The following is a 20473-nucleotide window of genomic DNA, read 5'->3' as shown; positions in this document are numbered from 1 at the left end:
AATTAAGATATTTCTAAATAAATTTTGGGTTTCAGGTGTTGAGTCCCTTATTCTAAGCGGGACTAATATTCAAATTGTGCTATCAAGTGTACCTAATTGAATAAGTACTCTAATTGAATAAACGTAATTCATTTAGAATTAATATGGTCATCAAATGGCACCTAACATGATGATTAGTCTACATTATCAGCGTAAGGATTTTTTTTTTTTTTTTTTATAAGGTAAGCAACTCACACAAAACTGGTCCATGTAGGATTCAACTTCGAAATTCTCGTAAAGAGAGCTCATTGTCATGCTCCGTAAGACTCTAAGAGGCTTGACACCACCATTGTCGTGATAGACATAGAAAAAAAATGCCTAGTAACAATTCCAGCCCATGAGCAAATGGCCATAAACCCATGACAAGGACCAACCCAAAAGCAAAGGGCTATGCGATCCACTAACCGCTAAGGACCAACTAGGCTTACAAGGGGAAAAAAAGAAAAATCATAGTCATGTGCAAAGCCAACTGACATTGAAAAAAACAAAAACAAAAACAAAAAAAAAATGCCAGATTGACAGACAACTGAAAACCCAATAGATTTTATCCGATTGTTTCATTCATGTTATCCTCTTTTCTGCTGATTTCTTTGAAATTCAGACAAAACCCTAATAATCAGTTTCAGATGACACCCTTCACTTCCAATTCTCCAATCAACCCATCCCGAGCCGTCATCTCAACCACCAAAAGCTGCAAAGTTCTATAATGCAAGCATCCACTAATACTATAGTACTCCTGGGTCCAACGAATACCAGTTTCCCGCCAATCTCCCGCGTTTTCCAGCCAAAACTGCAGGGTTTCCCGCCAAAACAGAGAGTTCTCGCGGGAAGAAGCAATCTTTATTGGCCAAGAATGGATTTTCCTGGTGGGTTTAGGATAAATTCACAACTGGGTGGTGGTGGTGGTGGTGGTGGTTTTGGTGGTGATGGTGGGTTGCCTACTCTAATGGAATATGTGGGGAAGGGAGGGGCAAATGTGGGTGATGACTTAGTGGTGTTGTATGGTCATTTGGAGTACGCTTGCAAGAGAATTGCAGCTATTGTGGCCTCTCCTTACAATTCTAGTCTCAGCAAGAACAAGGGTGTTGCCGGTGGCAGTGGTGGCACAGGCAGAGATGCCCCGAAGCCGCTCGATATCGTATCAGTGAGTTCAGTAACCACTTTATCATTGAATTCCCACATATGTGGCTATAACTGTGGTAGAATTGATCATGTTCTATATTTGTAGCCTTTGATGCTCATTTAAAGGTTCTTGTGGTGTTATGCAACTTTGATTAGATTAATTTAAATGTTTAAAGAGAATAAGAGTAGTATATGAATGATATGTTGGATGTTTGAGGATAGTGGACACAACACAGGCACTGCCAGTGACACAGGTAGAAAATGATTTGAGAGGGGGCGGCGACCTTGAACAATAATAAGATTTTTTTTTTTTTTCAATCTACTGTAATAAACAAAAGAACTTCAACTTAATAGATATTCTCATCTAAATCTCTCATATTTCCATTTCAATTATTTTTTGGTAAATACTCTGATTTTAATTATTATTTGGCTAACATACTAAAGCAATTCAAGTTAAAGGAATTCTAACAAGAACTGTGTATACTCTATCATAAAATTCTGAATTAAAAAAAAAAAAAAAAAAAAAAAAAGAAAATTTTAAAACTAACCAGTTTTATGTGATTACTCTTAGATTTTTTTGGTAGACCAAGATGGTAATTAAAGATGATCTTAGAAAATTTGTGGTCAACCCATATCCAAGAAGCAGAGTGAAGTTTAAAAAATAGATAGAAGGGATGATTGTGGCAGGTTTGGGGGCATGTACAAGGGGTTTTGCTAAAATTTCAGTGGGGTATTTTTAGAATTTTGACCAAATTTTAGGAATGTAGTATAAATAAATTAAATAATCAGTGGGGTGGCCGGCCTAACTCGGCCCTTACTGTCACCGTGCCCAGGCACTGTTATAGCAGCCCTGAAAACCATTACCATTCATGGGATGCTTATGAATTTCATTTTCATAACATCAATGACTTCGGCCAAGAAGCTTCCTTGTTCAAAAGATGAAGCAGTTCTCAACAGCTTTAATCTTCCAATTGATTGCTTGTGACATAAACGTCACTTCATGTAAATGTTGCAGGTCACTTGACCATTTTGGACTTTTTGCTAAATATTCTTAGTTTAATCTGTTTTTTACATCTTCTCTAGTTAGATTATGTAACCTAAATTTTTATTTGATGAACCTAATATCGAAATGGAAATTCTATTACCTTAATTTACTTGGATTGACCATGAAAGTGATCTCGTCATCATGATGTGTTGGGTCTATGAGATCAGCCTTCTTTAGACATTGACGGCAATCTAAATATTTATACTGACAACGTCTGTATATCATGAATGAATGGACTGTTTAAGCATACAGAAATTGCTGTTAAGAAAGAAGTTCAATAACGACGAAATGTTGTTCAATGCAGATCTTTTGGTGTCTGATTAGGCGGTATGTTCTTCTGATATTAATAGAAAAGGGAACCCATGTAATGTGCACTAACTTTGTCATTCATAAATCATAAGGATATGGTCCTTTTCATATTGTGAAGTGTAGGTCAAATTAAGTGTTGAGGCACTTTTGCTTCATATAGCACCTTTCCTGTTGCTACATGGAACTGATTTTTTTATTTTTATTTTTTTTTCTGCCTGTCCTAATTAGAGAGTTTTCCCTATGGAAATAGTTACGAGAGTTTCGAATGATAAGCAATCAGGGTTTCTTCCAGAATAATACATGTTACTCTTTTCATTTTTTACCACCATTTTCACTTTTGTCATTTGGTGTTTCTATAGTAATTGCATCTTGCAGTAATACCTCCTGGACCTGATTTGAACTGCAAGCACCCAAGTGTTTTCTACTTTAAGATAAAACTTTTAGCTTATGCAGTCATTTATGGGTTTGGTTTGGGTGTCTAAACCTTTATAATATGCCCCATCCTGATTAATTTCTAAATTGTGAACCGAACCATACCCTATCCAATCCTTTGCCAAATCTGTGTGCTACATTCTGGGTGCTTCTCTTATATCGGTTATTGAGAATAATTGTGAGAGAATTCAGGGGAAAATATAATTGTGAGAGAAACCTTCAGTTAGTTTTAGTGTTAAAATAGATAGTCATAAATGGTCCGATAACAAGTTTGTTGCTTGAATTTATGATAGCATTTGATTGCGCAAAAGATTGATGTCAAATTGAAATCATATGAGTTTTTTGGTTCACAACACTTATTTTGCCCTAACTGTGGCTTTCCTTTCTAAAGTTCTTAGTATCAAATAGTAATTTAAAGAGTTATTCTGTTTGGCTGTAATCTTGTGCAGAATGAGATTCTTTTGTCATCCCTGAAAAATTCTGGAAAAGTTGCAGTTTTTGCCTCAGAAGAAGATGATGCTCCAGTTTGGATAACAGATGACGGCCCATTTGTCGTGGTCACAGATCCCCTAGATGGTTCCCGAAATATTGATGCATCTATTCCTACCGGGACAATTTTTGGGATTTATAACCACCTTGTGGAAGTAGACCATCTGCCATTGGAGGAAAAGGCAATGCTAAATTCACTCCAGAGTGGAACTAGGCTTGTAGCTGCTGGTTATGTTCTCTATTCATCTGCCACAATACTTTGTACCAGCTTTGGTTCAGGAACTCATGCATTCACACTGGATCACTCAACAGGGGACTTTATTCTCACACATCCAAGCATTAAAATTCCTCCTAGAGGTAAAATGTTCTACATTTATTATCTAAACATCATGACGCATTAAAAGAGCATGCAAATTGCATGGTATTGACTGATATTGCAACTAAATTAATTGTATATCTTTGAGGAATTTCCTTCCTATCGAAACTATTACTTACAACGTAACCTAAATTGAATAGCAATGATGAAAATGGATCTGATTTTGTGTGGTTTCTTCTTGTATATTGTAGATTCCTACTGCTAGACTCAATTAAAGGGATTGCTTCCCTATAGGACTATATATTGGTATCTTTACTGTCTTGCAATTCCCTTCTTGATTTGTAGTACCATGTTAAATATGTGCATTATTTCAAGGGTTAATGTCTTGTTTATTTTATGTTTAGAAAGGAATTACAATAGAATTCTGGTGTAATAATGATAAATTACCATTACTAGTTTTCATATAATGGCTGCTCTGTCATATTAGTGCTTGTGACTGGCTTGTATATTTTATGCGTGACGATTAAATTTCCAGCATAATAATTAATATCACCATTATTAGTTTTCATCTAATGTGTGTCCATGAAAAGGAAGAAATTTTATGGGTATTCAGTTTGGATTCCTTGAGATCTTATTAAAGATGGCTGCTCTGTTATGTCAGGGCAAATCTATTCTGTAAATGATGCACGATATTTTGACTGGCCCGAAGGTTTAAGGCGATATATAGACACTGTCAGGCAAGGCAAAGGCAAATACCCTAAGAAGTACTCTGCCCGTTACATATGTTCTCTTGTTGCTGATTTCCATCGGACTCTCTTGTATGGCGGAGTCGCAATGAATCCAAGGGACCATCTTCGCCTTGTTTATGAGGCAAACCCTCTTAGTTTCCTTGTGGAGCAAGCTGGAGGTAGAGGTTCTGACGGTAAAAGTAGAATTTTGTCAATTCAGCCAGTCGAGCTGCATCAAAGACTTCCTTTGTTTCTGGGAAGTTCAGATGATATAGAAGAGTTGGAGAGTTATGGAGATGTTCAACAGAAAGTAAACCCTGGATATGAAGTCTGATGCTGTGATTGTCCTCAGTGATTATAGGGTTAATCTTGGACTGTCAAGTTTTGGTAACCCAACTCCAAATATTTCTTAGATTTCATCTGTTCTACCGGCCAACTAGCAGGGCATGGATGTTTTAGGCATGAAGTACTTAAAGTAGAAGAGAATATGTTCTATTTTGTGTTTTTTGCTTTTTTCTTACATTTCACTTTTACTGTATTTAACTGTAATGAATATGTCCTGTGAATGCTCTGTATATTATTATCTGTATCAAAATTGTTACATCATGACAATCATTTGTATTATAGTGTTCCACCGTTTATAATACACCGGCTTGCCCTTAAAATTCAGGAGGCCGCTTGTAATACATTGAATTGTGTTTGTAGAAGCCAATATTAGTTTTTTAACCTCTTTGATGAAAATTTACTGCATTTTTACATTATCTTATCCCATCAAGCAGTTTCACATTTATAGGTCTGGCTCATTCTTGGCATACAAAAAGAGGGAGAGAGAATGAAGTAGCATGGAATGAGAAGTTAAGCACAGCAATGTGCTTGAAGCTTTGGAATGATTAGTAGAGTATTTATAGAATGTGCCATTTAATGGACAATGGTAAAATATGTCAAGTGTGGTATAGAGCAATCTGTCTATGTGAATGAGCTTCATGACTTCAAAGTGGAAGTAACTTTATCACATTCTGGTGTGAGATTCAATTTAGTTGTTCATTTGGTGTGCAAGTATTGTTGCTTTTAGCCTTTTACACTACATGTTTGGTTTGAAAAAACCAAATTGTTCATTTAATTCACACCAGTTAAATTCTTTCCTCTTCCTTTTTCCCTTCTTATTTTCATGAATTTCTTCTTTTAATTCTCTGATTTCAACATTTGCACAGTTAGAGATACCATTAACAAGTTACCGGTGAGTCTTAGAAAATGTTGGTGCCAAAATCCGGCAAGAAATGCATATGGTGATTGATTTGGTGAGATTTCAGAGGAACATAGACCAATTTTTCACCAAAATATTTACTTGTCATTCTAATTTTTACTTATTCTTACAATACTATGTAAATTTCCTGCTTGATTTTGTTGTTTCTGAAAATACTGAGCTATGTTCGGCTGCATGAAATTGAAGAAAATTCTAATTTAGTTTTATATGACTTCGAACTAAGTTTTTCTCTAATTCCAAGGCTCCAATTCTAATTTTAAGATTTCAATTCCATGCAGCCCGATTATACTCTGAAATGAGTTATGAGTGTCTCACTAGGGTGCAAGCAATTTTGAGAGATCAAATTTACAGAATTGCAATTAAAAATATAAATCATTTAAAAAACAAGTACTCAAAATCTAAGGATCAGCTACCACCCATTTAGGGAGGGTTAATGGATCCATCCCCTTATCCCATTGATATGTGTCTTATCCAAGTGAGACCTACCTATAAAATATATGTGTGTGTGTGTGTGTGTGTGTGTGTGTGTGTGGGGGGGGGGGTTGAGATACACCAATTTGTCCTTGAATAAGGCGTTAAGGTCGATCCAAATCAATTGGTCGTCAACAAGAAATTATTCATTATAATCGTTGCAACGATAACGTGGTGTAATGAACGGCTACAAACACTCCACCAAAGCATATATATTAGCTTTTTTATTTTATTGTAGGTTCTCTTTACTTTGGTAGAGTATTTGTAACCATCTGTTACACCACGTCATCGTTGCAACAGTTTCAATTAATAATTTCTCGTCGTCAACATGGGTTTTGTACTCATTCGGTTGAGATCAAGCAACTAAGACTTGTTTGGTAATTGTTGAAGGATATAAATATTAAAGTTACACTCTCCTAAATAACTTAAACTTTTGGAGTAAATGATTATTAAAATGACATAAGAGTCAAAAAGTCTCGAGTCCAAACCTCACTGTCACCTTAATTATTTTAAAAAAAAAAAAAAAAAAAAAAACAAACAAACAAACGCGCATTGAATCAAACGTGAGGAGCGATAACGATTCTATAATTTTTTTATTTTTTGTTACAAATCTTAAATACTCTGTAGTTTTTATTGGCTAGTTTTGTAATATTGATTTAATACGTCTTTATAAGTTTGATCATTTGATACTTCAAAATGCAAACCATCTTAGTATTAACGCCAAAAATTCGTTAAGAGTCATTTCTTAGAAAACATCGTTGAACGGGCATTTAAATTTTCATTCCTTTATTCAATTCTTTTATCAATGTAATTGCAGTGGTCGATACAGCTTAATAAAAAAAAGTTTTTGGGACAAAAATTATAAAATAATGAGTAAAAAATTATATTATGCAGTTCAACTTTCTTTTGCTCCTTCCTCTTTGTCAAGACTTCATAGGAGTGTTAAAATTAAGCTCTGATTAGCTATAAACACCTGAAATAAAATAAAAAAATTAAGCAAATAAAGGCTAAAATTGTAAAACAAAGATAGAATAGGGTGCTAATTTATGTAAGGTAAGGACTGAATTGTGCATATTTCAGCCCTTACCAAGAGTGATGAAAGGCGAATGGATGAACAACGAATGTGAGTGATTAGGGTTAGGATTTCTTGGTCTTTGTCATTTAAGACAAAAAATATCATGAATTTTTGTCTTAAAAACAAAAATGCAAAATGATAACATCGCTTGAACACAGAAATAGCAACGAGACAGTTTGGGGGTGGAGATTCCATTCCCCATCCCTGCCCCATTTAATTTTGTTGTCTTTATAATCACCACATAACCGATTAAAAGATCACCCCATAACTGCCCTGCCCCCTTAAATCACAACTGATTTTAGTGCTTGGTGCTACTCTCAGGCTCAGCCTGTGATGAATAATAATAATAAATTAAATTTGAATAAGTTGATGAATAATACAAAAAGGCAAAAAAAAAAAAAAAAAAAGTTTCAAACTATACAAAAATGAAACTCAGCTGTGATGAATAAAAAAATCAAATATGATGAATAATAAAAATAAAAAAATAAAATAAAATAAAATCATATTTGTACAAAAAAATGAAACTCAAAAGTGTTATATACATCTCAGATCAATGCAAAAATGAAAGAAAAAAAAAATCATAAAAAATGATACTTAAAAGAGATACTTATGTTTCCTAATTACATGTGTGATGAAGTTTCCAAAACTGGGAGGGAGGCTGCCTATTGAGTAAGAAGTCAATTAGGTCTATATATCCTTCTAGGGTTTCTTTAAGGGTCAGTTTGGTTAGCGTCAAGTAACTATAAAGGAAAAAAAAAAAAAAAAAAACATTTAAACTTTTTGGAAATTATTATTATTTTTTTTCGAAAACTTAAGCATTGAGATAAATATAAAGGTAATTACAGTGTGAGCCCTTCGGCCAAGAACAACCCAATGAAGGCAACAAAGCAGCCCAAAATTTTAGGCCCAAAACAAGTAAAAAACCACAGCCCCAAAACAAGCTAATAACTGCAATTAACGGCCAATTAGCCGTTAATGGAGGAAGTTAGCAAACATTCCGGTGGTAGCCCTAAATGAGTAACGGCTGGATTTAGTTCAGTTCAGCGGTCTTGGAGGGGGACAGTAAGAGGGCGAGAGAATAAAACATATGAAAATTTACTTTCCAGCAAAAGTTGTGCACTTTATATATTACTTTTCTATTATACCCATATTAGTTGTCTTTTTTCATCTTCACTTAATTACACAGATTTCATTGAAAAAGAGAGTTCATTACTTCTATAAATTGTTTTTTTATACAATCATGTATTACTAATTTAATTGTTTGTATTTTTATGTGTGCATCCAAAATTAATTTATTTTTTCCTTTCATTATTGAATTATTTTTTTTCTTTACGAAAGGTCTGAAATAAGTAAGATATATATATATATATATATATATATATATATATATATATATATATATTTTTTTTTTCTATAATTAATAATGATTAACAGTTATAATATATATACATAACTATTTGTTGATTGCAAAAATGTTTGGCGAAACCAGTCTACATTATCTTAACACAATTTGTTTCATATCCAACATCAAACATTATCTTGAGAGAGTTAAAAGTCAGTCCATGACCTTTTATTTTCTCAACCATGTGAAAAAATTGTAATTAGCTATAATTAAATATATAGTATCCAATTACATCATTTACAAATAAATAATAAATAATAAAAATAAAAACGAAGATAAGAAGAAAATAAATACTTTGAACTCTGATTTTCTACTCTACCAAAAGCTATTTTTCTTACCTTAAAAAATAAAAGATTGAAAATTCAAGTCTACATAATAACAAGTATATATATATATATATATATATATATATATAGAGAGAGAGAGAGAGAGAGAGAGATGATATCACATACTATTCTAATCCATATTTCACCATTTCCTTGTTAAAATAAATAATTAAGTATAAATAATATTCATCTAACATAAATTTATTTATTTTTTACTACTTAAAATTATAAGGATATTTTCAGTAACTAGAATCATATTCTTTAATTTTTCATGCTATCCAAACTAACAAAATAATATTTTCTCACAACTTTCTTTAAAAAATTTACTGTTAACCAAATACACGACGGAAACTTGATTTTGCTTTGTTTCACTTTCACTTTCACTTTTACTTTCCATAAAAATTTTCGTCTAACCAAACAGACCTAAGTATACATATATTTGGGTATTTTAGTAATATATTTTATATGCATAGGGAAACATAGTAAATTAACACTCTAGTCAGGGAGTAGATATTGAATGAACCAGGGCATGTCATGTCATTGGTATTCACACCCAATGAACTTACACAATTTAATTAAATTGGTCCCACCTACAAATTAAAACAACTTAAGAGTAACCCCAGCACAAGCTCAGCACAAGCTCAGTTTGTATAATATCTATGACGGTGGAGAAGCAAAGTGCTTGGTTTGCGGATTACACATTCGCGGGGCCCATTGCATATTGTACACTTGACACTACACTTCTGGAGGTTGGAGTAGCGCCTCACAAAACAAAGTTTTGTGCCTGAATAATAATATAATATGAAAAAATGATTTTGTGTGATGGTGTGTAGAATAATTATTTTACGTCATTTATTTAAAGTTTATTGTGTATGTTTTTCTATGGGTATTGTATTAAAAAATTAATGTAGAAGAGTCATAATTTAATTAATTAAAAAAGAGGCATTTTTTTAAATAAATAAAAAGAGTCATTTAATTTGCATAAGAATTTAATTATTTATTTTTTTAAAAAAAAAAATTGTAGCTTTTGACTTATCAATTTAATTTATTTATTTATTACATAATAATTTAATTAATTTTCATAATAATATAAAAATTAACATTTCATTCGATTAATATATTTAAATATCTTCATCACATAATGATTTAATTAATTTGTATAATAATACAAAAATTATATTTTATTCGATTATACCAAATTTAAACATCTTCATCACCAAATTGATTCCACAAATGTTCCATCAGATGTCTCCTGAGATCAGCATTATCCGCTCTATTACGAATTCTTCTAAATCGACCGAAAATGTGTGCCGCCAACATTGTTGGGTTTCGAATGTATTATGGGAGGGATATTGGCTCATACGGCGGAGGTGTCCATTGCAAATATGTCTGTGCTCATCTTCAATGATCATATCATGCAATATGATGCACGTTCTCATTATCTTATTTAGATCTGCTTTGTCCCAATAAATGCACGGGTCCTTGCATTATAGCATATGAAGCATGAACACGGACATGGGACATGGGTATGATACGACACGACACGGATATAGCAATATGACAAATTTCAAAAAAACAAAACACGGACATGACAAGGATACGACAATAAAATAATATATATTATAATAATATTTTTATTTTTACTCAATTTCTAATTTATATTTAATAAACTTAACTTTTAAGCCCATTATTCTCTTAAAAAATATAGGCCCAAATACCTTGAAAATATAAACCAAAAAAAGAAGGTACATATTTGCATCTAAAAGTAGAATTATTATTCTTATAACCGGTTCTAAAAGATAAGATTGTAATCTTATCACTTCTCACTTCTCTCTTCTCTCTTCTCTAGGATTTTTATTACATTTTTTAAGCGAGTTTCTTTAGGGAACGAGACGGCAGAGGGGAAACATATGCATCCAAATAGGAATTGATCGCAAACAAGCAACCTATTTTCGAAGCTTTTCATTGGTCAAAGGTCTGAAAATGCAAGTTCTCTATTCTCTTGGAACCGATTTTCTTATCTCCACCATCTCTATCCCTCAATCTATCTTTCTATGAATACAGGCAATCATATACATGTATATATCTCTTTATCTTTATCTTTTTTCTTTTTGATAAAAAAATCTGAACCCCATGTCCTATGCGTGTCGTTGGCGTGTCTTTTGCCGTGTCCGGCATGAAAAAAATGATAAAAAATAGGACACCTCAACAGAGGTGTCGGACACGTGTCGGAGCCTCAAACACGCGTGTCCGTTCGGACATGGGTACGACTACCCATTCCCACGTGTCAGTGCTTCATAAGTTATAGTCCACCTGATCTCCTGATCTGCAACACGCCAAATGCTCATTTAACATCTTTCTTAACGGCTTCTTGTTTTTTAGGAAACAATTTCTCTTTGTCAGTTGTTGGATGTGAGATGGTCTAAATCAAAGTTGCCCACTTGGGATAAATACCATCAGATAGGTAATACTCCATTGTACGTCGATGTCCATTTACCTCGTAATTAATCAGATGCATAGTGCCATTTATTAGGCTATTGAATACTGTGAAATGATCCAAGACATTCACGTCATTGTTTGAACCAGACATACCAAAGAAAGCGTGCCAGATCCATAGATCTTTCGATACAACCGCCTCCAATATGACGGTAGGCTTATGATTTCTTCCCCTGTGTGTGTCATGCCAACCTGTAGGGCAGTTATTTCATTCCCAATGCATACAATCTATAGAGCCAAGCATATTTGGGAAGCCTCTTTCTTCCTCTTCTCGAAGCAGACGTGTAATGTCCTCTTCGTTCGGTGTGCGTTGGTATTACCATGCATACACTGCAATTACAGTATCACAAAAGCGCTTCAAGCTTTTAACCGTAGTGGTTTCAGAAATCTTTATGTACTCATCACAAAGATTTGCTGAAATTTCATATGCGAGTATACTTATTGCAGTTTTTATCTTCTGTATAGAAGTGAAACCTATACGACCGAGGGCATCAGGCTTCTGGATGAACCATTCTTCATATGCTATAACATTGTTTAAAATACAAACAAACAACTTTCGCCGCATCCGAAATCATCTACGAAACATCTCGGGTGGAAAAGTGGGATTTTCAGCAAAATAATATTGGAATAACCGCTGGGCTGCCTCCTCTCGATCATGTTTAATATATTTCCTCTTACGATATCGAAAGAATGCCTTTAACTTCTCAGGTGATAACAATTGCATCACCGCATTCATCCTTTTTCGACGTTCTTCAAAAAAATCTTCCTCATCAGAAGTGAAAAGGAACTCGATGGAGAAATTGACCCGGACACTGGAATAGATTGTGGTGATGAAGCTATTTTTTTTTTCTATAATAAAGATAAGGACTCAAAGAAGAGAAAATGAATTCGAAGATGTAAAGAAATGGGCTTGGTAATTGAAAAAATGAGAGAATAAGTGGTTTATATAGCCATTAAGAATATAGTTATTGAAGAAAAGACAAATAGAATATAGCCGTTAGGAAAAAGACAAACATAATATAGCCGTTGGGAATATATCCGTTAGGAAAAAGACAAACAGAATATAGCTGTTGAGAAAAAACAAATAAAATATAGCCGTTGAGAAAAAACAAAGTGAATATAACCGTTTGTAATATCACATATTCTCTATAAATACCTCTACACTTCTATCAAAATTTCTCATCATTCATCAGTTAGTTATCTTTCTCTTTCTCAATCTTCCTTTTAATTTTTCTGACTCAATTTTCTTCCTTGAACACTCCATGGATCAACGACCTCCATTACCCCCATCGGAAAACTCTGAACTACAACTATAATTCAATTATGATTTTTACTCTTCAGGATTTTACCTATCTGAAAACCTATCTCAATCTCAATTATCTCCTTTCCAAAACCCACCTCATTCCCAATACCAATCTCTTTCTTAATACCTACCTTTTTCCCAATACCAATATCATTCCCAATACCCAGCTCCCATCCAATTTCAACCTCCTTCCAATATAGATCTCAGTCTGAACATTCTCAATCCAAGTCTAATTCAAGGAAAGAAAGGAAAAATTGGTCCACCCAAGTAGATGAAACGTTATGCAAAGTGTGGATTAATATTGGAGAAGATCCAATAACAGATGCAGATTAACAAAGTGGCACATATTGGGGACGTATTCATACTGATTTCAAACGCCAAAATGGACAACATAACACAGTGCTGACACCAATCAAGTTTGTCGAATCGATTCACATTAATTAAGCGAGTAGTCAGCAAATTTAATGGATACCACCAACAGATCCAAAACCAACATTGAAGTGGATACGACGTTGAAGATGTCGTAAGTTTCTTCCTTCGTAATAAATTTCTTACTGTCTAAATTTCCTTAAAAATAAATATTTATTTTAATTGACAATGTTTCTAAATATAGTTTTTGTTTAATTTTTATAACACATGGCAACAAAAACACAATATGAACATGAAGAAGGGGAGCCATTTAAATGGTAGCACTGTTGGGATCTTCTTCGGAAATCTTTAAAATGGCTCCAAAATTGCGATACAATGAAGAAAAAAAAAAACCAAACACAAAGAAGAGAGCTATGGATCTTGATCTAAGTCACACAGAGCGGGTGCGATAGAGGGAGCGAAAGCGAGAGCGCGAAAGTTTCAAAGTCTAAAGTTTTTTAAAGCGGGAGCGTTTTGAGAGTGTCTGTATATTATGTTTAAATAAAATTATAACATGTCATGACATATTTATTTTATATATTTTTATTTATTGAAATCCAATAGCAAATATACTCATTATTATTTATTCTATTAATGTTGTATGTAATGAATAAACTAATTTTTCTCACTAATAGATGCTTGATTTATTTGTAATATTCTCCAAATGGAAAGTTTTTTAGTAGTATTTTTTCAAAGATGTATAATTACTATATGTGTGTGTGTGTGTGTGTGTGTGTGTGTGGTAGTATAACAATGACATACAATTGGGGCACACATGGAGTTTAAGTAATTAATGTATATATTGAGTAATAGTGTAAGTAATAAATGCATATATGGTAATATAGGTGTTCCATATCACTGGAACTCTAACAAATTTAGCTGTATCAAGTGAATATACTCATTATTATTTATTCCATTAATGTTGTATGTAATGAATAAACTAATTTTTTTCACTAATAGATGCTTGATTTATTTGTAATATTCTCCAAATGGAAAGTTTTTTAGTAGTATTTTTTCAAACATGTAAATTACTATATGTGTGTGTGTGTTTGTGTGTGTGTGTGTAGTAGTATAACAATGACATACAATTGGGGCACACATGGAGTTTAAGTAATTAATGTATATATTAAGTAATAGTGTAAGTAATAAATGCATATATGGTAATATAGGTGTTCCATATCACTGGAACTCTAATAAATTTAGCTGTATCAAGTGAATTCGTATGGAAATCGCGAATTAGGAAAACAAATTCGCGAATTGTAAAAATTGAATTTGCGGATTTTGTGCGAATTCGCTCCCAAATCGCAAATTCGCGTGCAGAGCTTGAGAGCAGGGCTTCTTTGGATGAATTGTGTGACTAAGATCTTGATATGAATAAGCCTACAGATTGTTACGAAACAGTTCCATCAACACCAGGTGCAATCCCAACTAATTCATCTATTCAGTCAACTCCTGCACTATTAACACCAGGTTCGGTAAACCTTGGTGGCGACGACTCACCTGCCATTGACGAAGGTTCACGTGACACTTCACAAAAGCTGCCAAGAAAGGTCATAAAAGTGAAGATAAGGTACAAAATAACTTATTTCTTACATTGTTTCAATGATTTGCTGAACAAAATAAGTTGATGGACAACTTAGCACTTGAATCTCTTACTTCAAAAATGAAATCAAAATTCGATTTGGGCATGGAGCAAGAACGGACACGGCAATTGGAGCTTGAGCTGCAAAAAGAAATGAAATTAAAGGAGCTTAAGGCACACAAAGAAATTAAGAAGATTGAGATTGAGCGGGAGCAATTTCTTTGGGAAAGACAAATGATGGAAAAAAATCCAAATGATGCTGCAACACCAGCAATGAAAGCTTGGATCGAGGATCGACGAAATAAAATTATGACGTGTTATGCAAAAAAGGACAATTAACTGTAATGTTTACTATTTTTTTTTTTTTTTTTCATGTGTGGAAGTATTAATGTATTTTTTTTTTTCCAGAGTTGTATTGTTTTATTTTATTTGTAGGAAGTTATGTAGTGCACTTTTTTATTTATTTTTATTTTTTATATATGTAATATTATTATTTTTTAATATTAATTTTTTTAAAAATCTATCTAAATATATAATCGGAGCAAACAATTATAGCTGTTAGTATTATAGTTGTTGAGAATAAAACCGTTGGAAAAAAAATAATTAAAAATAATTATTTTTTAAAAAAATAATAATATAATAAAATGTAGAATGAAAAAATGACTGCGCAACAAGAACTTGAAATCCTTAAAATAAATATAGAACCATTTGCTGATGTGGCTGTACACTTTACATAAAATGTAAAATGGAAAGGTTGCCTTGCGCTGGGGTTACTCTAAATGGAACATGTTATTGAGACGGCATACCAATGATATGTATGCTCAGCTTATCTAATATCTTCTCCTATTCAGGGCAGGGGCAGGGGAGGGTGAGGGTGAGGGTGTGGGTGAGGGTGACCCTTCCCCGAATCCGCCCGAAATTGATCAATTTTTTAAACATTAAACCCTTCTCACCCTATTTAAATAAACAGTTTCCTATAACTGTTTTAAACGTGGCAAGGTGGGGCGGTTCCCCACTAGGACAAGCTAAAACCCTGGTTGGATTCGATCTAAGAAAACAATTTTCTGTTTTCATAGTGACAAAAAACAGAAAATGGTATTTTACTTCTGCTTGGATCTATTTTGTGGAAACAGTGTTTGAAAAACTGAAAACTTTATGTAATAAATATATATATGTGTGTATATATATATAGAGAGAGAATAATATTATGTGAGAAATGAAAAGCAAAACTTTCGCATATAGAGAGAGAGAATGAAAAGAGAGAAAATGGAAAGCTTTTTTATTCAACTGTGTTTTCCCCAAGTAGTATATACACTTGGTCTATTTATAGGCTCAAAATTGTAGCTTCCCAAACAAGCCATAATAAGGCTTTCACTGTAAGTAAAAATTAAGCTTCCTCCCTACGCCAAGTATGTCATCATGGATGACTTAAATATTGTGGACCCCACAAAACATATATATATATATATATATATAACACTCTCCCTTGGGGTCCACAATATTACACTAACAATATGCCTCGTTAAAACCTTAATAAGGAAAACCCAGTGGGACAAAACCCTAGTGAAGGAAAAAGAGTGCAGTATACTTGTGTATGGTATTGCATAAATTAAAAACTGTCTCATTAAAACCTTGCTAGGAAAACCTAGTGGGACAAAACCTGGACGAAGGAAAAGAGTACAACATGCCAATACCTATTTAATCAATTGCTCCGCCTCATTAGTTTAACCCTGAAGATCCTTTAGTTGACGCATTCCAATGTTGTGCACCAGTTTCTTGAATATTGTAGTTGGAAGCGTTTTAATGAATAGATCTGCTAAATTTTCACATGAATGTATCTTCTGAATATCAATATCACCCTTTTTCTGGAGTTCATGTGCATAAAAGAATTTTGGTGAGATGTGCTTGGTCTTGTCACTTTTAATATACCCTTCTTTCATCTGTGTAATGCATGCCGCATTATCTTCATATAATACTGTTAGGCTTTCTTTTATTGATGAGAGACCACATGTTGTTCGAATATGTTGGTTCATTGATCTCAACCAAAAAGATTCTCTACTTGCCTCATAAATTGCGAGTATCTCAGAATGATTCGTAGAAGTGGTAATCATTGTCTGTTTCATAGATCGCTATGATATAGTTGTGCCGCCACAGGTAAACACATATCATGTTTGTCAATAGGCTTTATGTGGGTCAGAGAGATAACCGGCATCTGCATATCCAACTAATTGAGAACTTGATGCTTTTGAATAAAACAATCCCATATCAGTTGTGCCACAAAAATATCGCAATATGTGTTTGATTCCATTTCAATGTCTGCGAGTTGGTGCAGAACTGTACTGTGCTAATAAATTGACTGGAAAAATTATATCAGGTCTTGTGTAATTTGCAAGATATAAAAGAGCACCAATCGCACTAAGATAGGGCACTTCAGGACCAAGAAGTTCTTCATCATCCTCTCGAGGACGAAAAAGATCTTTCTTGATGTCAAGTGATCGGACAACCAGCCACTTATTTAAAGAAATAATTTGAAATGAAAGATCTCAAAAAAACAAAATTCTGCCTTGGGCTGCAGGTTGAACATTTTTCGAGCGGTATTCTCATTCATGTTTATCCATATGAAAACGTCTCAGAATCTTTTCTATATATGTTGCTTGATGAATGAGAATACCGCTCGAAAAATGTTCAACCTGCAGCCCAAGGCAGAATTTTGTTTTTTTGAGATCTTTCATTTCGAATTATTTCTTTAAATAAGTGGCCGTCTTTTCGATCTTGTCTAATGTTCCCACAAGATTCAGATCATCAACATATACTGCAACAATAACAAAACCAAATTCTGATTTGTTAATGAAAATGCATGGATAAATATGATTGTTCACACGCCCTTCTTTGAGTAAGTAATCGTTAAAGCGATTGTACCACATTCGTCTAGATTGCTTTAATCCATATAACGATCACTGTAATTTTATCGAGTACATATTACAAGGTTTTGTTTCAGGTATTTTAAATCCTTCTGGGATTTTCATATAAATATCACTATCTAATGATCCATATAAATATGCTGTAACCACGTCCATTAAATACATATGCAATCTTTCTGTGACTGCCAAATGTAGTATGAATCTAAATGTGGGTGCATCTGTCACAGGGGAATATGTTTCCTCATAATCAATACCAGGTCTTTGTGAGAAACCTTAAGCTATCAGTCAAGCTTTGTATCTCACGATTTCATTTTTCTCATTACACTTTCGTACAAACACCCATTTGTTCCCAATAGGATTAACACCCTCAGGTGTCTGGACTACTGGTCCAAATATTTCACGTTTTGCTAATGAATTTAGCTCTGTTTGTATTACTTCTTTCCATTTTGGTCAATCATTTCTTCGTCGACATTCTTCGACGTTTTGAGGTTCCGGATCCTTATTATCAATATCAAGGGCAACAACATAAGAAAATATGTTGTCGATAACAATTTCATTTCTATTCCATCTCGTTTCATAATTTAGTGAGATCTCATTATTTTCAGGTACATTTATCTCATCAAGAGCGTGTGCCTCATCAAGGGCCATATCATTATCTGTTACTTTTACCTCATCAATTTCAACATTTTTAGGTACCTGAGACTCATCAAGAGCCTCTACCTTATCAAAGACTATTATCCCAGATTGATCAATAATATCCGTTGCTCATTTTGTGGCCTATTCAGGAGTGCCAACTTTTCCTTGTGATTTCCTCTTACGAGGAACAACATCTTTTGTACCAATTGGTCTACCACGTTTTAGGCGTGTTTTAGATGCATTTGCTGCATTACTGATAGAAGATCCCTCATGGACAGCAATTCATGCTGGAATATTTGCAGCTCATATATGTGATTTTATTACTTTCTTTGTATCGGTAAATGCATCAAGTAATTGGTTTGCAACATTTTACAAGTGAATGATCCTCTGAACTTCTCGTTCACATTGATTTGTGCGAGGATCAAAATAAGACAATTCCAGGGCATTCCAAGTAATATCATGTTGCTGCTGTGCCTTTTCTCTCCCTAATGGTGGGAAAACAGCCTCATCAAAATGACAGTCAGCAAATCGTGCTTTAAAGACATCACTTGTCAGGGGTTCAAGATATCTAATAATAGATGGAGAATCAAAACCAACATAAATTCCAAGTCTACGTTGAGGACCCATTTTAGTGCGTTGGGGTGGTGCAATTGGAACAAATACAGCACAACCAAAAACTAGTATGTGAGAAATATATGGTTGTTGACCAAAAATAAATTGCAATGGTGAGTACTTATGATAAGTAATTGGTCGTATACGAACTAATAATGCAGCATGTAATATGGCATGTTCCCAGGTAGAAACAGGTAATTTTATTCGCATAAGTAAAGGACGACCAATTAACTGAAGTCTTTTAATAAAAGATTCGGCCATACCATTTTGAGTATGAGTGTGTGCAATATGATATTCAACATTAATTCCAACTGACATGCAGTAATCATCAAAAGTTTGAGAAGAAAATTCAGCGGCATTATCAAACGTATTATCTTAATTAGGTAATCAGGAAAATGTGCCTGTAATTTAATGATTTGAGCAAAAAGTCTAGCAAATGCAACATTACGAGTAGAAAGCAGACAAACATGTGACCATTGTGTTGAGACATCAATTAATACCATAAAATAGCGAAATGGTCCACAAGATGGATGAATTGGCCCACATATATCCCCGTGAATTCGTTGTTAAAATGGGGGAGACTCAACACTGACTTTTGAAAGGGATGGTTTGATAATCAACTTACCTTGTGCGTTAATCTTTTAGTGGGTGTCCATGTGAATATCAATAATTTGATGCATCATTGTACTCCCCAGGTGACCAAGTCGATCATGCCAAAATATAAAAAGTTTTGGGTCACAAGATTTTTTATGTATCACAACATTTGACTCAATTGTCCTAATGGTTGTAAAGTATAACTAAGAAGATAAAATATGGAGTTTTTCTAATATTTGTTTTTTGCATGAGGTAATGGAAGTAATCCAGAGATATTTCACATTTCTTTCATTTGCGGTCTCAATATGATACCCATTACGACGCAAGTCTTTAAAACTCAACAAATTTCTCCGAGATCTTGTAGAATATAGGGCATCATTGATTTGCAATCTTGTTCTATGTGGTAAAATGATGTTGGCTCATCCGGAGCCTTCAATTAAGTTGGTGGGACCTGATATTGTACTGACATTAGCGTCTGTCAGAGTTAGGTGAGAAAAATATTTTTGATCTCGAAGGGTTGTATGGGTTGTTCCACTATCTATAAGACATATGTCTTTACCATTTATTTTGAAACTAGTCAGATCCATTCATATTCATGCAAATTTCTTTATCAGAAAAGAAACATTTATAACAAAAGAAACTTTAATACAAACTAGAAGATAAAAACTTTAATACAAGGAAAACAAAAACATAGTAGACAGAACATGAAAATAAAATGGGATTAGTTGATGTGGACATTTCCATCACCAATCAGGAAGTTTATCTTTCCATCACGGTCCTCAAAAAAATCTGATACATCCAGATTTGTGATGTCAACTGGCTCATCATGATTAATAAAATTTATTTCCAGATTTGTGATGTCAACTGGCTCATCATGATCAATAAAATTCATTTTCTTTTGTT

The 20473-nt window shown here is 33.6% G+C and overlaps 1 protein-coding gene across 1 annotated transcript; it reads left to right on the top strand.

The window, feature by feature from the left end:
- The first annotated feature begins 476 nt into the window (after positions 1–476).
- On the top strand, positions 477–5166 carry LOC132300243 (uncharacterized). The gene is made up of 3 exons (XM_059797251.1): positions 477–1183; positions 3397–3793; positions 4414–5166. The coding sequence occupies exons 1-3, from the start codon at positions 746–748 to the stop codon at positions 4812–4814; spliced, it is 1236 nt and encodes a 411-aa protein (XP_059653234.1). The 5' UTR covers positions 477–745; the 3' UTR covers positions 4815–5166.
- The last annotated feature ends 15307 nt before the right edge of the window (positions 5167–20473 follow it).

Source organism: Cornus florida, unplaced genomic scaffold (genome assembly GCF_030987335.1).
Source record: "Cornus florida cultivar Cherokee Brave unplaced genomic scaffold, ASM3098733v1 CherokeeBrave_3.0.0_Hap2_Chr03, whole genome shotgun sequence".
In the NCBI taxonomy this organism is placed as follows: domain Eukaryota; kingdom Viridiplantae; phylum Streptophyta; class Magnoliopsida; order Cornales; family Cornaceae; genus Cornus; species Cornus florida.
Note: the sequence above shows the minus strand (reverse complement) of the source record. Positions and strands in the feature narration are given on the sequence as shown.

Coding starts and splice junctions, on each gene's coding strand:
- LOC132300243 (XM_059797251.1), top strand. CDS start 746: ATGCAAGCATCCACTAATACTATAGTACTCCTGGGTCCAACGAATACC. Junction 1,184..3,396: donor AGCCGCTCGATATCGTATCA/GTGAGTTCAGTA, acceptor AATCTTGTGCAG/AATGAGATTCTTTTGTCATC. Junction 3,794..4,413: donor CATTAAAATTCCTCCTAGAG/GTAAAATGTTCT, acceptor CTGTTATGTCAG/GGCAAATCTATTCTGTAAAT.